Source organism: Lepidochelys olivacea, assembly GCF_965140295.1.
Source record: "Lepidochelys olivacea isolate rLepOli2 genome assembly, chromosome: 1".
NCBI classification, from domain to species: domain Eukaryota; kingdom Metazoa; phylum Chordata; order Testudines; family Cheloniidae; genus Lepidochelys; species Lepidochelys olivacea.
The window spans coordinates 103,223,604-103,244,921 of record NC_140411.1 but is presented as its reverse complement, the minus strand read 5'-3'; the positions used below and the strand labels follow the sequence as shown (position 1 = coordinate 103,244,921).

At 42.4% G+C, this 21,318-nt stretch overlaps 1 protein-coding gene across 1 annotated transcript in view; it reads right to left on the bottom strand.

The window, feature by feature from the left end:
- The window catches only part of ITGBL1 (integrin subunit beta like 1), a 250,710-nt gene that overhangs the window by 127,297 nt on the left and 102,095 nt on the right, over positions 1–21,318 (bottom strand). Inside the window, exon 3 of the mRNA XM_084612105.1 lies at positions 6,411–6,557. Coding sequence (XP_084468231.1) covers positions 6,411–6,557 — 147 coding nt within the window. The remainder of the gene's footprint in view (positions 1–6,410; positions 6,558–21,318) is intronic.

Here is a 21,318-nt window from a genome sequence, read left to right as displayed (position 1 = left end):
ACCATGATTTGAGGACTTCAATAGCTCAGACATAGGTAAGAGGTTTTTCGCAGAAGTGGGTGGGTGAGATTCTGTGGCCTGCGTTGTGCAGGAGGTCGGACTAGATGATCATAATGGTCCCTTCTGACCTTAGTATCTATGAATCTCCTACATAATCATAATTTAGAGAATGTGGTCCCAGTGTAGTGAGATGGAGAAAACCCCAAGAAATCAGTCTGAACTAATTTTGGGGGAGCACCACCTGCAGTAAGAACTCATGCTCAGATGTCAGGGAAGAGGACTCAACTTTAGATAGTAATTATCACAGCAATACCTTGAATTTGCCAACTGACTAGCTAATTGCAGTGAAAATGTGAAACAAACAGTAAGTACTTTACCAATATGTAATTAGAAATGTCTAATAGAACTGTGAGCTTTTTCTGCAAGGATGTACATTCCAGGGATATGTGATATAAGACTGAAGGATTGATCCCTCACTCACTGATCTTAAACTTTTCTGAGACATTCCTTGGTTACGAGGGAAGGTTCCTTGACCCATTAATGTAGTTTTCACTAGGCTTGGCAAACCGGTCAATTGACAGTTCAAATAATGTCAAATGACCAGTCAATTGATTGCCTATTATTTGGTCATGGTCAAATATTGTAAAATATTGCAGCAAGAATACCCTGATGTAGATGGCAATCTATCTTTTGATGGCATCATGGTGCCATTCTTTCATTTTTTTAGATCTTAATTTCATTGTTTTGCATTTTTCTGAGTTAAAATAACTTACTTAAGCAACTTAGTTTTTGTAATTAGGCATAAGTATCTAAGCCTAAGCATAGTGGAGACCATAAAGTCTTTTTTTAACTGATGTTATTGTTCTAATAAATTAGTGCTTCAAAATATTTTACTGTTTTTTGCATTTTCTGACAACATTTGACCTATATATGACTGGTCAGCTGGCCAATTATTTCTGAACTGGTCAAATGCCCAACACTATTTTTCACTATTTCATTGCAACCTGTATACAAAGGGCTCATTTTTCCCCTTCAGATATTGACTGGGGACCTTCAAACTCTGGATTAGTTAATGCATTTGAAGGACTGCTGGTTACATCCATGATAATATCTTCATATACCCAGACTATGTCTTCCTCCATACAGCATAGACTTCTAGAGACACATTTCCCCTGTTTGTGATGGATCTCATAAAGTAGGACATAGTTCCACTGAAAGTGAACAGATTTATTAACATGCATGTTATTTGTAAGCTGACACAGCAATACAGCTTGACAAATAGTGCAAAAATTGTCTGAAAGGGCTTAAATAACAAAACAAAACAAAAACCTGTGGAACTAACATAACATCTGCTGATCATCATGCTGAGGACTCTGCTCATATGTTATATCCTTTGCCTTTTCCCTCCTGGTGCATTGAGACCACAGCTCATCATGCTGGACAATACTGTCTTATTGCCTCCTTGTACTCCCCTATCTGTCTGTATACATCCATCTGTTGTCTCTTGTCTTAAATTGTAAGCTCGCTGGGGCAGACACTGTCTTTTTGTTCTGTGTTTGTACAATTCCTAGCATAATGGGACCCTAGTTTATGACTAGGCTCCTAAGTGCTATGATAATAAAAATAATAATCATATTCGTGTATTTAGACTATAAGCTTTTTTGGACAGTGACTTTATCTTATTCTATGTTTGTACGTTCCCTGTCCCGGTAGGACCCTGTTCTTGGTTAGCCCCTAAGCCAGCGGTTCCCAAACTTGTTCTGCCACTTGTGCAGGGAAAGCCCCTGGCGGGCTGGGCCGGTTTGTTTACCGGCTGCGTCCGCAGGTTCGGCCGATCGCAGCTCCCAGTGGCCGCGGTTCGCTGCTTCAGGCCAATGGGAGCTGCTGAAAGTGGCGGCCAGTACGTCCCTTGGCCCGCGCCGCTTCCAGCAGCTCCCATTGGCCTGGAGCAGCAAACCGCGGCCACTGGGAGCCGCAAACGGCCGAACCTACGGACGCAGTAGGTAAACAAACCAGCCCGGCCCGCCAGGGGCTTTCCCTGCACAAGCGGCGGAACAAGTTTGGGAACCACTGCCCTAGGCACTACCAGAATGAACATAAGAAAATCAGCAATTTGCATTCCTAAGTCATCTAGGAGTTCGCTTCAGCTGTGTTCATGCCTCTTGTGTAGTTGCTTTCCACAAAAATTCAGTAGATGAGATTACTGGAATAAAAACCTGGTATCCAAAGCAGCACATGTAAGCTAATAATACCTAATACTATTGCAGATATCAATTTTTAAATTCAGATTTGTATTTACAATGGAAACTAGACTGACTGTCACACTCATTCAGATCGGGAATAGAAACCTGCCATGCAACCTACATGTCCAAGCTAAACAACTTAAATTTAAAAACAATGACAAGAACTTGATTACAAATAAACTACAGATCTAAAATTATTTGCTGAAGTTACTTAGCAAGCATTGTTAGGTAATGAAAAACTTCAAGAAAACTCCAATTTCTCAGTAGATGATTCACAAACAGAAAAGGACAGAAAATGAATTCATTAAAAGTTATTCAACCAGCTTTATGTACAATTGTGTGCATGCATTAATAGAAAATACATTGGGCAGTTGGGCTCCTATCATCATGCTAGGCTTGTGTTTTTGAAAATATATATATATATTTCTTTCTGCTTCAGATCTGAACCCTAGAATCTAAGAATAAAGCAATGAAGGCCAACTCCCTGTTTGAAAGACCTGGTGCCTAACTGGGCAAGTACTTGCAATAAATACATGATGATTTACTTGTTACTTCAGTGTCACACATATATCAGATACCCGTTCCAGGTGCTAGGCAATCTGACAATAATTTAAAAACATAGTCCTTAACTAAACAAAATGATAGTAGCAGCCCAGTGGCCAAACCCACACAACACCAATCATCGCCGGTAAACAAAAGACGTTACAAAACAAAAACATTCCTGCTTCAAATCCCACAACCTATTCCAAACCATTCCAATCTCAGCCACCTCAAATGGCTGCTCAACTAGTTGGGCTTTTCAGTGAATCCCAGAAATGAACAGACTCAGGCCATCTCCAGCCAAGAGATGCGGGAGAGTGAATTCAAAAGGAAAGAGGCCCTCATGGAGAAAATGTTACTAGCAGCATCCTCTCTTTTACCCTGCAGGGGCTCCAGCTCATGCATTTCCGCTGATCACAGTCTTATGGTGAGAGCCAGACCCTCATTTAGATCTTTATCAAAAACAGTATTTTAAACTCCACCCAGAAAGAAACAGGTAGGCAGTGCAGATCTTGGAACACCTCACAGAAGAATGCTCTGCTTAACATTTACACATATACGTGAGTTATTTGTGTGTCTAATTTAAACACGAGTGTATGTTTTATGTTTCCACAATTGCTCGAGCCACCTCTGGTAATCATAGAATCATAGAATCATAGAATATCAGGGTTGGAAGGGACCTCAGGAGGTCATCTAGTCCAACCCCCTGCTCAAAGCAGGACCGATCCCCAATTAAATCATCCCAGCCAGGGCTTTGCCAAGCCTGACCTTAAAAATATCTAAGGAAGGAGATTCCACCACCTCTCTAGGTAACCCATTCCAGTGTTTCACCACCCTCCTAGTGAAAAAGTTTTTTCCTAATATCCAACCTAAACCTCCCCCACTGCAACTTGAGACTATTACTCCTTGTTCTGTCATCTGCTACCACTGAGAACAGTCTAGAGCCATCCTCTTTGGAACCCCCTTTCAGGTAGTTGAAAGCAGCTATCAAATCCCCCCCTCATTCTTCTCTTCCGTAGACTAAACATCCCCAGTTCCCTCAGCCTCTCCTCATAACTCATGTGTTCCAGTTCCCTAATCTGGGTCTATATGATGTTTAGCATAGAGGGAGCTGTGTGGATGTAGCTTTATAGCCAAGATGTGGTCCTTCTCTTGTCCAAAGTGGTAACTCAGTTACTTTATGTAGTTTCTCTCTCTCTCTCTCTCTCTTTCTCTCTCTCTCTCTCTGTGACACATTAGATCATGGCTCATTTCTGGTGTAAGACTTGATAATGACCCTCTATTGTTCAACACTTCCCTTTGCCCATCAGTAGCTCAATATCTGACAAGCTGTCAGAGAGTGTTTCACTACTGCATTGAAGAGAATACCAAAACATGACAAAATATAAACTGACTCTATAGAACAAACCTAAGTCCAGTAACCAGATATCTTTCCCAAAGAGAATTCCACAAATCAGGGTTTTACTGTCATGTTTTAAGGTGCACCACTTGAAGGAGGTGGAGGAAACTAAAGTTTTTTGTATAAACAGAAAAGCACAAGGAAAGAGAGTCCAGCTCTGGTTACAAGAAAACCTAGTCTTTAATGAGAACTTTGCCTCCACACAAACTGCCTCCCTTTTTATAGTTGAGCTCTCAGTCTTAACCTAAAGCAGCTGATTGAGTCTTCACCAACCAGCCCTGCCTTAATTCCTCTCCTGCCTATAGTCAAGTAACAAGTATCATATCAAAAATGGATTAAATTCAACTCAGATAATTCCTGGTACTTTTGTGGTCTATTTTTTTTTTTTTTTGCAGTCTCCAGCAACCACACACCACACAACAAAAACACTAATCCAGGAACATATCCTTGCAACAAAGCCCGTTGCCAAGCCTGTCCACATATTTATTCAAGTGACACCATCATAGGACTTAATCACATCAGCCACGCCATCAGGGGCTCGTTCACCTGCACATCTACCAATGTGATATATGCCATCATGTGTCAGCAATGCCCCTCTGCCATGTACATTGGCCAAACCGGACAGTCTCGATGCAAAAGAATAAATGGACACAAATCTGACATCAGGAATCATAACATTCAAAAACTGGTTGGAGAACACTTCAACCTCTCTGGCCACTCAGTAAAAGATTTAAGGGTGGCAATTTTGCAACAGAAAATCTTCAAAAACAGACTCCAATGAGAAACTGCTGGGCTTGAATTAATATGCAAACAAGATACCATAAACTTGGGTTTGAATAGAGACTGGGAGTGGCTGGGTCATTACAGGTACTGAATCTATTTCCCTAAGTTAAGTATCCTCACACCTTCTTGTCAACTGTCTAAATGGGCCATCTTGATTATCACTACAAAAGTTTTTTTCTCCTGCTGATAATAGCTCATCTAAACTAATTAGCCTCTCACAGTTTGTATGGCAACTTCCAATTTATCTGTATATATATAAATATATATATATCTTCTTAATATATGTTCCATTCTATGCATCCGATGAAGTGGGCTGTAGCCCACGAAAGCTTATGCTCTAATAAATTTGTTAGTCTCTAAGATGCCACAAGTACTCCTGTTCTTTTTGCAGTCTACGTTATCTCCAGCAAAGGAATGACAGTGCTTAGTCATTAGTTTAGTGCCAAGATGACACAATGAGTAAGAGAACTATCCTGTAAGTATAAAGCTACATACGTGTATGGGCTTCAATGTAAATTAAAATACTGGCAATGTTGGGCAAAAGTGTGAACTTGGTAACTCCTCCCACTGCCAGATTCACATAGAGATTTGTGAATGTTAATCAGCAGAATCTGATTTCAGTTCAGATTGCCTGCAAATGTCCACCAAAATTTTAAGGCTGTGCAGCTGGACCTTCAAGACAGTTGTATCTTCCCCTGTTTATTTACTTGGTAATTCCCACTGAGGTTAGCACGAATCATAAAACTTAAACAAAGGATAAAAAGAGTTACAACAGCTCGTACCAGGGTTTTGGCTGGCAAATGTTTTGGGATAGTAAGATTTAATAATCAATGTCAAAGCTTCTGTATAAATTTCCAGAAAGGATGTCTGTAAATGCCTCCTTTGCATCCGACCAAAACAAAAAAATCTAAGCCCTCTCTCAGTGTTAATGTTGTTATCACATCCTTTTGATGAGTAAAACATCTGGCACAGCTGGAGTCTTCATCAGTTTAATATAGCTATGGATGAGCCAGAATTCTAAAGAAAGCATTTTGAGTACACTTTACAGGTAATTTAAAAGTCATAAAAATATTTTCACATAAATCCTGCTAAAAAGTTTAAACGAGCGTTGCATATCGTGTCTAGCAATCTGCATACTACAGTTTAGGTTACATTTTTTCCATTGATTTTTCTGGATGAAGAAGTCATTCAGAACAGCTGGAGTCCATGTCAATTTCAAAGGAAAGACTCAGCCTGCTGACTTATTTTCATTGTATTATCTGACTCCCATTACACACACATATGCTGACGAATAGAATTTCACAGAAGTTTAGCATGTCTCTTTAAGTATACTAATCAATCTTTAAAACCATATTCTGTGAAGTTTTAATTAAACCATGTCACATGTCATCGTGATATAAAAGGTAACACAGGAAGAATTTTAACCATTAAGGAAAATCTCTTACCTGCATTAGAACAGATAATATCTTGAGAATTCTTACACATTTCATTGCTCTTCTTCCGTGAAAGGTTGCAAGTAGTTGGGTACTGACAAGCATCACCATACCAGCCTTCATCACATTTGCATTTCCCACAGTCACACTTTCCATGGCCTAGGAATTTAAGGAAACAGTGTCAAAATCAGTTATCATTCAAACTCATCTTTTCTAATATCCTTTTTTAAAAAGCTACAGTTGCATCAAAAAAGTTTAAAGTTGACATCCTTAACAGATTCTCTTTAAGACACTTTTGCACAATTATAAACATGACTTCTTTTCTAAAAGCTAGAAAAAGTTTAAATTAATTTTGAAGAGAGATTTTAAATGTATGTAACTTTAGTTTCAGAGTACATTATTTTGATAGTCCTGAATGGCTATTTTTAAAAGGGATTACAGAATTAGTCTACTAGTACATAAACAATATTTATAGCTTGAAAATCTTTTTTTTTTAGTATTTTAATTGCTAACCATTATTATCTCAATAAAATGATAGCGAGAGCTTGTGATAATGTTTAAAGACAATGGGATGCATATTCATGAGTAGCATGAATATCATTGCTTGGTAGATTAGCACTGCAAGAGCTTCAAGGACCAATCCAACTGCTTCTTCCATCAATAGATGGCATGGTGTATATCAGCGGAGATCTGTACACTACATGTCTTTTGCAATGTCTCTCAGGGCAAAAATATCCATATGAACCATGAGCAAAGTGTGTCATTTCGACTACTTTCTCTTTACACAAGGTCCAATAGGTTTTTACAAATCCTTTAAATGTCTTAAAAGATTTCTGACTATATCACTGACTGCACTGTTCATTTATGATGTAGTTGAATCATTGTATTCCAAATTAATCATTAAGCATAAATTACAGTCAGTTAATTTCGAGTTTCCTCTTTACACTTTTAGACTATGTATGATCTTTCGTAAACCATTCTATCAAGAACAACATATGGCTTCAAACAGTTGTACACAAAGGGCATCTATCTAATTGGCAGGTGAGCATTCTAAATGGGTCACTTAATTTCTCATCAATAAAATCTTACCACAGTTGATTTTAAATATGCCAGTTTGTCTGCGGTCAGAAACAACATTAAAGTACAACACACCTTCTGCTGATATAGTGGAATTTAAATAAGCTATTGTAAATAAATTGCTTTCATGATGTAAAACCAGTTTGTTTGCTAATTAAATACATTTTGTATTTGCTGTCTCCGGTGGTCCAGAGACACAGCTCAATAATTAAAGGACATGTTAAAGAAGATCATTATTCAGTTCTTTCTAAAAAAATAAATCAAGTAAATAAATAAAAAAACTTTGCTAAAGACTTGTCTCATGACTTGTTCATATGATCTCTGTTTGCACATGAAAAATGTGAATGCCAGAAGAAAGAGAGTGGGGGACGCAATATTTATATAACATTTTCCTGCTTCAGTGATGGTTAATGGCATAACCCGCACTGGTAAAGGAAGATAAGCCCTAGTGCAGCTAAACCAAAACAAAATAAAACAAACAACTAAAAGCCATTTTCTTCCCCATTTTAAAGAATACTCTGGACAGCAGCTAAGGCTTCTTCCATCCCAGCTTCCCTGCTGATTTACTGGCTCAATCTCTGCTGGTAAAGAAAAGAAGCTCCAATAAAAAGGAGAAATACTTTTTTTTTGCTGTTGTTCCTTTAACTAAAAAATACAGCAACTCAGTGGCAACTGCTGCATACTCTCCCTTACTTGGTTTGGCAGCACTGATCTCTCTCAGTCATCAGAGATAGGCACTAATCAACATACATTAGTGCACAAAGGAGAAAACCTAAGAGTGTGACTGTACATGTATATGCATGTCTCTTTTAGAAAAACAAACAATTGAAAATATTTTGATAATCACACTTAAACGTGAAAAAATCTGAGTGTGAAGTCCTTAAGTTAGCCTCTCTCTTTTTCTGTTTATTGTGGGCCAGTTCGCCAGTCTGTGATCTAAACCAGAGTAAGAGGGGTAAGACTGGAAGAGTGTATTTGTATATTCATGTCTCATTTATTGTATTTATTGTATTTGTTGAGCACTAACAGGACACAAAAATATAGTCCTCATTCCCAAGAGTTTACAGTCTAAAACAGGGATCGGCAACCTTTGGCACGTGGCCCATCAAGGAAATCTGCTGGCGGGCTGGGACAGTTTGTTTACCTGCAGTGTCCTCAGGTTCATCCATTTGCAAATCAGAATATGCAAGAATGACCCAAGTGTACCTCAGAAAACATTGTTCCATGTTACTTCAAAAGGAGATGTTCTAATATCCACACCAGTTCACAGGTTGTTTTAGTTTCTCAGTCTTTGAAACTCACCCATTTTTTGTGGTTCTTTTTTGAAATTTCTAATTTTTTCTATATCTTTTTCAAAAATGTATTGAAAATATTATCAAATTTTAAAGTTTACTGGGTTTTCAGTAAATGAAAGAATTCAGTGACCATGTCCATAAATATCTTTTAAAAGATATTTTAAAAGACTCAATTTTTCACAAAATAGTTTTGGTTCTTTCTGATAAAAAACAAACCATTTTTGGACTAAAGAAAAATCTAACCCCCCACCAAACCAAATTAAAAACAAGGGGAAGAATCTGCTCTAAATGTTGATGCCACAAATATAGCACAGAGATGTTCTGAAATTTTTGCTGTTACATACCAGGTGTGAAATACTGGCCCCAATGAAGTCAATGACAAAACTCCCATTGAGTTCAATAAGGATAAGAGGTGGGCAAAACAAAATTGTCTGTAATTTTTTTCCAGCAAAAAAATTCAGATTCAGTAACTAATTTGTGTTGGTTTTGCCACATTGGTGCAGTTAAAAAAACAAAGACAATTAAAAAAACCAAACCTTTTTGCTGCCACATGTTCAAAATGAATCATTTAAATTTTTCAATTCAAAATGACTTTTCCCAATTTCTTAAAATTTTATTAAAAAGCAATCATGAGCATTTTAAAACGGTCAAAATCTAAACAAACCATTTTGTTTGACCTAAAAGCAATTATTCTTCCTACTTTTTCAGAATTGTTAGCAAACAGGAGATCCATTATCCACATAGCTCACCCGGAACTTTCCAAAGAACAGAAATGAATGCAGAAATTTTAGAAAAACAAACATTTGAAAATATTTTTATAATGGCTCTTAAAAGTGAAAAAAATCTGAGTGTGAAGTCCTTAAGTTAGCCTCTCTCTTTTTCTGTTTATTATGGGCCAGTTCGCCAGTCTGTGAACTAGACCAGAGTAAGAGGAGTCAGACATTTGGTGATGCGCCTGGCAGCAGCCAGAGAGGGAGACTGAGGGCATGTCTACACTACAAAATAAAGTCGACTTTATGTAATTTGACCTCAAGCCTCCGAATTAATTAAGTCGATTGTGCGTGACTACACCATGCTCGTTGTGTCAGTGGAGTGTGTCCTCCCTAGCAGTGCCGGCACTGATGCACAAAGCAGTGCATCATGGGTAGCTATCCCAAAGTGCAACTTGCCGCAGTGTGTTTTGGGAAGTTTGTTCAACGCTTCGTGGGACCAAAACATTGTCGCAGGGGAGAATGGGAACATTGCATTGGCCTCCCATGATGCACTGCCCTCCCTCCCTCAGATCAATGGCAAACATCCCAGTGGTTTTCATGCCTTATTTTGAAACCACCACGTGTACGCCATAGCTGAAGAAGCATGGAGCCTGCTCAGTTGTGCACTCTTGCTGGGAGCATCTCAAACACCTCGCACCTTCTCCTGCAGTATTTCCAGAGCCAAGATAGGGGCCGCTGCGCAATGTCCTGCAAGCAGCCCTGCTGCAAACCATTGAAAAAAACAATTCACAATCGCTGCTGGCAGTCTCAGAGCAGCTGCACATGGTTGAGCGCCATTTCTGGTCCCATGAAACAAGCTCTGACTGGTGGGACTGCATCATTTTGCAGGTATGGGATGACGAGCAGTGGCTGCACAACTTTCGAATGCCTAAGGCCACTTTCCAGGAACTTTGTGCAGAATTTTCCCCTGCCCTGCAGTTCAGCAACACAAAAATGAGAGCTGCTCTGACAGTGGAGAAGCAAGTGGCGATCGCTGTATGGAAGCTTGTAACACCAGACAGGTGTCAGAGTAGCAGCCGTGTTCATCTGTATTCGCAAAAAGAAAAGGAGTACTTGTGGCACCTTAGAGACTAACCAATTTATTTGAGCATAAGCTTTCATGAGCCACAGCTCACTTCATCGGGTGCATTCAGTGGAAAATACAGTGAGGACATTTATATACACACAGAACATGAAAAAATAGGTGTTATCATACACACTGTAAGGAGAGTGATCACTTAAGATGAGCTATTACCAGCAGGAGAGTGTGGGGGGGAAACCTTTTGTAGTGATAATCAAGGTGGGCCATTTCCAGCAGTTAACAAGAACGTCTGAGAAACAGTGTGTGTGGGGGGGGGGAAATAAACATGGGGAAATAGTTTTACTTTGTGTAATGACACATCCACTCCCAGTCTCTATTCAAGCCTAAGTTAATTGTATCCAGTTTGAAAATTATTCCAATTCAGCAGTCTCTCGTTGGAGTCTGTTTTTGAAGTCTTTTTGTTGTAATATTGCGACTTTTAGGTCTGTAATCGAGTGACCAGAGAGATTGAAGTGTTCTCCGACTGGTTTATGAATGTTATAATTCTTGGCGTCTGATTTGTGTCCATTTATTCTTTTACGTAGAGACTGTCCGGTTTGACCAATGTACATGGCATAGGGGCATTGCTGGCACATGATGGAATATATCACATTGATAGATGTGCAGGTGAATGAGCCTCTGATAGTGTGGCTGATGTGATTAGGCCCTATGATAGTGTTCCCTGAATAGATATGTGGACACAGTTGGCAACGGGCTTTATTGCAAGGATAGGTTCCTGGGTTAGTGGTTCTGTTGTGTGGTGTGTGGTTGCTGGTGAGTATTTGCTTCAGGTTGGGGGGCTGTCTGTAGGCAAGGACTGGCCTGTCTCCCAAGATTTGTGAGAGTGATGGGTCGTCCTTCAGGATAGGTTGTAGATCCTTGATGATGCGTTGGAGAAGTTTTAGTTGGGGGCTGAAGGTGATGGCTAGTGGCATTCTGCTATTTTCTTTGTTGGGCCTGTCCTGTAGTAGGTGACTTCTGGGTACTCTTCTGGCTCTGTCAATCTGTTTCTTCACTTCAGCAGGTGGGTACTGTAGTTGTAAGAATGCTTGATAGAGATCTTGTAGGTGTTTGTCTCTGTCTGAGGGGTTGGAGCAAATGCGGTTGTATCGTAGAGCTTGGCTGTAGACGATGGATCGTGTGGTGTGGTCTGGGTGAAAGCTGGAGGCATGTAGGTAGGAATAGCAGTCAGTAGGTTTCTGGTATAGGGTGGTGTTTATGTGACCATCGCTTATTAGCACCGTAGTGTCCAGGAAGTGGATCTCTTGTGTGGACTGGTCCAGGCTGAGGTTGATGGTGGGATGGTTGAAATCATGGTGGAATTCCTCAAGGGCTTCTTTTCCATGGGTCCAGATGATGAAGATGTCATCAATATAGCACAAGTAGAGTAGGGGCATTAAGGGACAAGAGCTGAGGAAGCGTTGTTCTAAGTCAGCCATAAAAATGTTGGCATACTGTGGGGCCATGCGGGTACCCATAGCAGTGCCGCTGATTTGAAGGTATACATTGTCCCCAAATGCGAAATAGTTATGGGTGAGGACAAAGTCACAAAGTTCAGCCACCAGGCTTGCTGTGACATTATCGGGGATACTGTTCCTGATGGCTTGTAGTCCGTCTGTGTGTGGAATGTTGGTGTAGAGGGCTTCTACATCCCTAGTGGCCAGGATGGTGTTTTCAGGAAGATCACCGATGGACTGTAGTTTCTTCAGGAAGTCAGTGGTGTCTCGAAGGTAGCTAGGAGTGCTGGTAGCGTAGGGCCTGAGGAGGGAGTCTACATAGCCAGACAATCCTGCTGTCAGGGTGCCAATGCCTGAGATGATGGGGCATCTAGGATTTCCAGGTTTATGGATCTTGGGTAGCAGATAGAATGCCCCTGGTCGGGGTTCTAGTGGTGTGTCTGTGCGGATTTGTTCTTGTGCTTTTTCAGGGAGTTTCTTGAGCAAATGCTGTAGTTTCTTTTGGTAACCCTCAGTGGGATCAGAAGGTAATGGCTTGTAGAAAATGGTGTTGGAGAGCTGCCTAGCAGCCTCTTGTTCATATTCCGACCTATTCATGATGACGACAGCACCTCCTTTCTCAGCCTTTTTGATTATGATGTCACTTTTTGATTATTATGACAGTTACTGGTCAGTGGGGAATCAATTTGCAGTACGTAAATCAGTGGTGGGCAACCTGCAGCCCGCGGGCTACACTCATCCCGTCAGGGTAATCTGCTGGCAGGCTGTGAGACAGTGTTTAAATTGACCGTCCACAGACATGGCCGCCATTCCCAGGCAATGGGAGCTGTGGGAAGCAGCGCGGGCCGCAGGGAGAACCCATTGGCCTGGAACAGCGAACCGCGGCCACTGGAAGAACAGTGTCTTGCAGCCTGCCAGCGGATTACCCTGACGGGCCGCATGCAGCCTGCAGGCCGCAGGTTGCCCATCACTGAGGTAGATCAACAGTGGGAGCTTCTGTGCTCCAAGTGTGCAGGGCCATTAATCAACTTCTGCTATGAAAGGTAGTGAGTCTGGGAAATGTGCAGGACATAGTGGATGGTTTTACCACGATGGGGTTCCCTTACTGCACTGGGGAACGCATATCCCCATCTTGACACCAGACCACCCTGCCAAAGAGTACATAAACTGAAAGTGATACTTTTCAATGGTGTTGCAAGCGCTGGTAGGTCACAGGGGGCCTTTCACCAACATCAATATGGGATGGTCGGAAAAGGTGCATGACCCACGCATCTTTAGGAACTCCAGTCTTTAGGAACTCCAGAAAGCTGCAAGCAGGAACTTTCTTTCCAGACTGCAAAATGAACACTGATGATGTTGAGATGCCAATCGTAATCCTGTGGGACCCAGCCTACCCCTTGCTCCCATGGCTCATGAAGCTGTACTCCAGCCATCTGGACAGCAGTAAGGAACGGTTCAACTACAGACTGAGAAAGTGCAGAATGATGGTTGAATGTGCCTTTGGCCATTTAAACGGGCACTGGAGAAGTTTACTAACAAGGTTGGACCTTAGTGAAGAAAACATCCCCATGGTTATAGCTGCCTGCTGTGAGCTCCATAATGTCTGTGAGGCAAAGGGAGAATAGTTTCTGCTGGGGTGAGGCATGGAGGTAGATAGATAGGTAGCTCTCTTTGAGCAGCCAAATATGAGGCAATAATGCTGTGCTGTTGTTTAAGAATTGGGGGGGGAGCGTTTTTCGCTCCCAAATTCTGGAATTTCACATGGGGGGCCTCCAAAAGGGTGGGAGAAAAACACAGGAAGCCCACCTCAGTCCTGTATCAGCCACCTGAACTACATGCTGAGCACATTAAAGACACATTAGTGGCAGTGTGGTTTGGCAATCCAGAATTTGGTGGTGAGGGAGCGGGGGGGTCTACATGCTCTATTGTTTGTTGTACGAGTACTTTTAATGAAAACTTCCACTGTTTCCTCTAGGCAGCCCTATATGATATCAGTCTCCTGAGGATAACAGAGGCGGAAAGGAATGAGATGTTGCAAGGTCTGTGTATAGACTTGGTTCTTATGCTGCTATGCTGTGTACTGCAATGATGCCAGCAGAATGAATCCAGGAGTTGCATGGGAAAGTGTCCTACCATGGTGGAAGAAATAAGGCTCTCCACCCCAGAAACCTTCTGCAAAGGATTGCAGAGTACCTCCATTAAAGTTTTCTAGAGATCTCCCTGGAGGATTCCTGGGCTATCCCAGTCTACATAAACAGTCTTTTCCACAGGCCACCCTCTGAGTAGCTGGAGTGGCCTCTTGGAAGTAGAGACCTACTGCACCTCGCTTTTTCTTCATAGTAAACTTGCAATAAAACTGAATGTGTGTGCCCGCTAAAGTTTAACTGGAATTTGATTGGAACTTTATACTCACCAGACATGTCTTCCCCGGCATCACAGTCAGCCACCATGATATCCTGCGACCCACAGGGCTCCAAGGTTAAAAATATTTCCTGGCTCTCAGGGAGAATGGATCCACCGCTTGCCTGCCTCCCATTCTCCTCCTCCTTTTCCTCATCCACCATATTGTCCTCCTTGTTGTCCCTAGACTCACATATCTGAGAGGTGTCCACGTTGCTTTTGGTAGTACTGGTAGGGTCACCCCCGAGAATCACATGGAGCTCTTTGTAGAACTGGCACTTGTGGGGGTCAGAACCAGAATGACTGTTTGCCTCCCTTGCCTTCTGGTACACTTGGCAAAGTTCTTCTATTTTCACATGGTACTGCTCTGTGTCCCTCCTGTAGCCCTTCTCCCCCATGACCCAATGCAATCTTGGCATAGATGTCAGCGTTTCTTCTGCTGGATCAGAGCTCTGCCTGCATAGAATCTTCTTCCCACACAACAATAAGATCCACCACCTCCTGTGCAGACCAGGCTGGAGCACATTTGGGGCATGGAATCTCCATGATCAGCTGTGCTGGCATGCTCCCAATGCTAATCAAACAGGAAATGGGAATTCAAAAGTTCCAGGGGCTTTAGCAGGGGAAGTGCTGTTTCCTACATACCTGGCTGCAGTGCAGCAGAATTGAGAACGATTCTCCAGAGTGATCACAGATGAACATTGTGGGACACCAACGGGAGGCCAATTAAGTCAAATTACACAACGCTGCATCTGCACTACCTCGCTGTCGACCCATGAAAATCGAATTAAGTGCTACACCTCTAGCGGAGATGGAATACAGAAGTCAACATTAGAGGTGACTTGGGTCAGCGTAAAGGACCAGTAGTGTAGACGAATACATTAACAGGTCAACTTAAGGTGGCTTCCATCGACCTTACTCTGTAGTGTAGTCCAGGCCTAAGACTCACAATCTCTTGCTGTTCCAGGGTGGGCCTATGCTGTGCCAGGTGAAATGCAGCTTTTGCCTTTTCTTTTCAGCCATGTTTTAGTTTTATTTATTTAGTTTATTTTATTTATTTAGTTTAATTTTCTCCACTAAAGCTATACAAAATGTATTTTAACAGGCTAAAACACTAAAGGAAAGTGACATTATTAAATTGATTGGTTAAAAAAGGCTGTCTTTTTATTACAATAAATAATTAATATTATTAATTATTATTATTAATCCAGGATGGTTTGTTCCTGAAATATGGAGTCCTTTAATTTTAAGACACCTAAAATTAGGGGAATTCAGACACTTGAAGCCAGCACGGAGTGATAGGGACTAGAAATTCATATCTTCAAACAGCTCAGTGGTATATATCAAGCGACACAGTAGTCCCAGTGTCTAACAGATGGGCAATAACAACAACAATAAATAACCACCATTATAAATAGCATTAATTGTTGACTCTATTAGCAGTATTAACAGAGGCATTGAGGATTAAACAGGATGGAAGCTGAATTACCTTCTTTCCGCTATACCAGGGGTGGGGAAACCTACAACCCGTTTCATTTCATTCAGCCCATGGCAAGTCACCCTGGACCTCGGCGCCGCCCCCAAGGCTGGAGCCGCGAGCACCATCTCGCCCCACTGCAGGGGGAAGCTGGGGTTGCCAGGTCATTAAAACTCCAGTCAGCTCCATGCTGCTCCTGGAAGTGACCGGCATGTCCCTGCGGCCCCTAGGAGCAGGGGTGATCAGGGAAGTTCCAAGCGCTGCCCCCGCTCCAAGCACCGGCTCCACAGCTCCCATTGGCTGGGAACCATGGCCAATAGGAGTTGCAGGGGCGGTGCCTGCAGGTGCAGCCAATGCGCACCTTTCAGAGGTTCCTGGCCCCTCCACTTCGGGGCCAAACATGGCAGCCACTTCTGGGAGCAGCAGGGAGGCAGGGCAGGCAGGGAGCCTGCCTGAGCCCTGCTGCTTTGCCGACTGGGAGCCGCCTGAGTTAAGTGATGCCCCAAACTCCCAGCCCCAGGTTGGAACCCCCTCCCACACCCAAACTCCCTCCTGGAGCCCACACCCCAAACCTCCTTCTGCACCCCAACCGCCTGCCCTGTACTCCAAATGCCTTGGCCCCAGGCCAGAGCCCCCTCCTGAACCCCAAACCCCTCATCCCCAGCCCCACCTGAGAGCCCGCACCCCCAGCCGGAGCCCTCATCTCCTCCCATGCTCCTGCCCCACCGTGGAGCCCCCTCCCGCACCCTGAACCCCTCATTTCTGGCCCCACCCTGGAACCTAGGGGAAGCCCCGAGCCTCCGTGTCCCCCCATGGGGCTGTGTGTGGCCTGCGACTGATTTTGTCTGTGGGTCAGTGGCCCCTGATAGAAAAAAGGTTCCCCATCCCTGTGCTATACCATTCAATAAAGCTCCAAATGGAGAATCAGTCAGAACAAATCTAAAAATATTAAGATATGCCCTCAGAAAACAAATTAAAAAATCAGTACTGCCAATGTTATTTTGTTATCAGATTTTAAACTGTTATGATAAATGACAGAAAAGTTAAATGATGATAGTTTTTATATATATTTCTATACACACATTCATTCATACGCACACATATATGCACATACATATGCACATATATAAGCATACACACAATATACTATATCATTTAGTATTTCTTACAAGTGATATCCCTTTTATTCATCATATTGCTGTAAGGAGTAAATACTTTGCTAGTTTCTATATAAATTATGGTCAGTGTGATTGATAGCAGCAATTTCAAAATCACCTAATCACATACCGCTATACAAAATTATTTCACTTGAAAAGATCATTGTTCTAGAAGAGGCAGTCCTTGTTCCATATTAGCTGTTACCAAATAATATTATTTTAAGAAACTGCTTAAGGCTAACATCAATGCTGTACATTGTAGGTAACATTTAGTGCTTGTTTTAGGGGAAAACATCCAGTATTTGCTGTTTTATTATAGTAATAGCAGAGGGAAGATCTGGATCACATAATATATTATAAATCAGTAGCTTTAGAAACAGTAACACACTAAAAAGTCAAATTACTGATAAAAAAAAGTCAAAATGTTGCCCTCTGGAGGATATTTCTGACATTAAAAATATTGTACAAGATTTGGTAGAAACAAAACTTCATCATTGTAGGATAAAACTATCAGAATTTGCATAATATATTGTCTTACTTATTTTCCTTAAATGAGTGCAAATAAAGGAGGAATGGTTTTCACTATTGAGATTTTAATTATCCTCTTTTTATCCCAAAAGACTCAGCTACATCTGTATGTAGAGATAGAATAGCAAATAATGCATAATTTTACATTTAGCTTGGGAGTATTAAAAATATAGTTACCATGAACTGAAGGTTTTATTTCAACTGCACAGACTGTATTTTTTAAATTACAGCAAATGTATATATTTTTTTAAAACACATAGATAAATAAATGTATTTTTAAAATATTTTTAAAACCAATAAATATAAAACCAATAAAAATAAATTGGGAAGTATGAGATTGAAACATATTTCCAACCAACCTACATGTCCTCCCAAATCAATTCATGTTACCCCTGCTCTAAGAAGTTCTTCCCAAAAATCAGGGACCTTTTTGCAGGGCTACTCTTCAGCTTCTGCTCCAGGCTGCAGGGGCAGGGCTGCTGGGAGCATACCCACTCCCCCTTCAACACAGGCAGGGCAACTGGGATCCTCATAGCCCTTCTCAGGCCTGTAAGTGTGGGAGGGCTTTGGGGTCCGTCACTCTCCCCTCAGGCTTGCAGGAGTGGTGGAGAGAACGACCATGAGAAACTTCCCCTCTCCTTGAGACCTGAAAGGGGAGCAGGTACTTCCCCACCCTTCCCAGGCCTGTTGGGGAAAGGAAGCTGGGCAGGGCCACAAGGATCTTCACCCCTCCTCTCAGACCTTGGCAGACAAGGGACTCAGATACGTGGCTCTCGGAAGGGAGGGCCACCAGGGTCTACATATTGGTAAGTGGGGAGTGAGTTAATAGGGCTGTCCAATTTTACATTCATGCCCTCAGGCATAAGAAGGGTGTGTGTCTGTGAGGAGCCATCTAATTGTCACATTTCCGGTCTGGTTCATATATGTTTCTTCTCTAAGCAAAGTGTGGAGTCAGATTGCAGCAAAGAACGAGTCGAGAGTACAGAGCAGAGTTCCTGTTCCCAGCATAAAGAAAAGGAGGACTTGTGGCACCTTAGAGACTAACAAATTTATTTGAGGATAAGCTTTTGTGAGCTACAGCTCACTTCATCGGATGCATTCCACATTTCTTTTGGCTTTGACTGAAGTACCTTCCTTCCTCTCTTTGGCATCTCCAAGGCTCTGGAGATGGGATTGGTAGCCTGCTAACCAGACTGCTCCAGCTCTGCTGGGGGCTGGTGGGGAATCAGGACCAACAGCAATGGCTTGCTGGAGGCAGGAGTGAAAGGGAAGCAACTTTCTCATCAGTTCCTTGTTTGACCTGAGCTCTGAGACTCTCTGCCACATTTTTTCCCTTCAGAATAGACATACCTTGAGATATCAGAACAGAGTTTTCATATGCTTAAGCATACACAGCTTGAGTTCTGCTATGGCTTGACATGGCCACTTCCCTGACAGAGGGTTGCAGAAGTGCACCACACTGGCAGCAGTGGCCGAACATATTCTGCCTGCAGTGCTTTGGCCGAGCATGCTCAGGAGCAGCTCTTCCACTGCCTATTTGGAGGAACAAGATGCACTGCCAAGTGCCAGCCACGAATTTCAATCTGTGAATAGAGGAATTGGTCCATGGCACCACCTTCACTCCATGCAGTCTTGCCCTACTGGGACATGTGATGTCACTGAGTGCACTAACTCTCTGCACCTGGGGTTCAAGCAGCACAAGCACCAGGATTCTGGCTGTCACCATACAGTTGCCCAAAGGCAGAGAAAGGTTTCCCTGCACTTTCGCACTCTTTTTACCTGCACACCATGCAAGAGCATCCAAAATCTGGCTTCCAAACACCAAGCACTATACTTTGCCAACTTTCCTTACTACTGCCATAAGTGTAAAACATGAGAAACTCAATGTGTGTATGCATGTGCAGACCCTTGCATGCAGAACTTTATGCACAGAACTTTACATAGGCTCCAGAATGGAAATTGGTAATGAAACTTTCATCTCCCAGTAACCAGTTTTGACAACTGATGCTTGCCACCTCTTGATGGATATCTGCTACCACCTCCTGATGGATTTTATAGTTTCATAGAGGTTAAGGCCAGAAGCAACCAGTAGATCATAGATTCATAGATTCCAAGGCCAGGAGGGACTATCGTGATCATCTAGTCTGATCTCCTGTATAACACAGGCCATAGAACTTTTCCAAAATAATTCCCAGAGCACATCTTTTAGAAAAACATCCTATCTTGATTAAAAAACTGCAAGTAATGGAGACTCCACCACAACATTTGGCAAATTGTTCCAATGGTTAATTATGCTCACGGTTATCAATGTGATATAATGTGATGTAGTTTGATCTCCTGTATATCAAAGGCCATTACATTTCACCCAGTTACCCCTACACTGAGCCCAATAACTTGAGTAAAACTAAGACTGATGTGATCAATTCACCTCTCACACCTTTTTGATAAGCTTTAAATTTCCACCAGTATTTCCACATCCTTCTTGAAGTGTGGACGCCAGAACTGGACACAGTATTCTTGTAGCAGTCCTACCAATGTTGTGTACAGAAATAAGATCACATCCGTACTTCTACTTGATCATCCCCATGTTGTACATCTCCATTTTATACATCCAAGGATCAAGTTAGCCCTTTTTGCCACAATATTCACTGAGAACTCATGTTGAGTTATCTACGATGATTAAGGCTAAGGTTTTGTCATGGTTATTTTTAGTAAAAGTAATGGACAGTCACGGGCAATAAACAAAAATTCATGGAAGCCAGGACCTGTCTGTGACTGTTGCTGCTGCAGCTCCATAGTTTCCCCTGGAAACTGCAGTCCCCCTTCTCTCCTCCCCACCCACCCCTGCCTGCCCACAGTGCCTGAGAGCTGCAGGGTGACCATATTTCCCAAAGAGAAAATGGGACACCCCCAGCTGCTTTCCCAAGGCATCTCCCTCCCCCCCTTGCGCGAGGCTGTCACCCGTTGCTGGAACCCTGAGGAGGGCTCCCTCAGGAGTCTGTCACCTGTCACAGGAACCCTGCCAGGGCCCCACTGGCTGCCTGCTCCAGAGTCCCGCAGCCCCTGGGGCTGAAGCAGAGAATGTCAAGGAGGTCTCTGGAAGTCACGGATTCCATGACTTCCATGACCTCCGTGACATAAATGCAGTCCTAATGAAGATCCCCAAATCCTTCTCTGAGTCACTGCTTTCCAAGACACAGTCTCCCATCCTGTAGGTATCACCTGCATTCTTATTCCTAGGTGTATTACCTTGCATTTGGCTATATCAAAATACCAAATTTAGTAGTTGCATTCCAGTCCTTTTCAGACAGGTGTCCACAACTCAAAACCCCCATCACAGCTGGCACTTCGACAGCAGATGCACCAAGGATTGGATGAGCATGGAGACTGGACTACCCTCTCACCTAGGAGTGGAGATTTTAAAGTGGGGTTGAGATATTCTGGTGGGACAGAGTGCTGAAGCATACACAGAGGCTGCCAAAGCCGAGCATTTTCAGTAGACCTTGACTATCCAGGGCTGTCAATCTGGATTGACATGATCAACAGAGCCACTTTAAAAAACATCTAGAAAAAATAAATAACCAGGATTGAAGTGTGAGAGTATTGATACATGACTATTTTTCGAGTGAGAAAAAACATGTGGAATTTGAATTAGAAGGAGGACATTGAGAATGATCCAAAGGGAGGAAACTGATA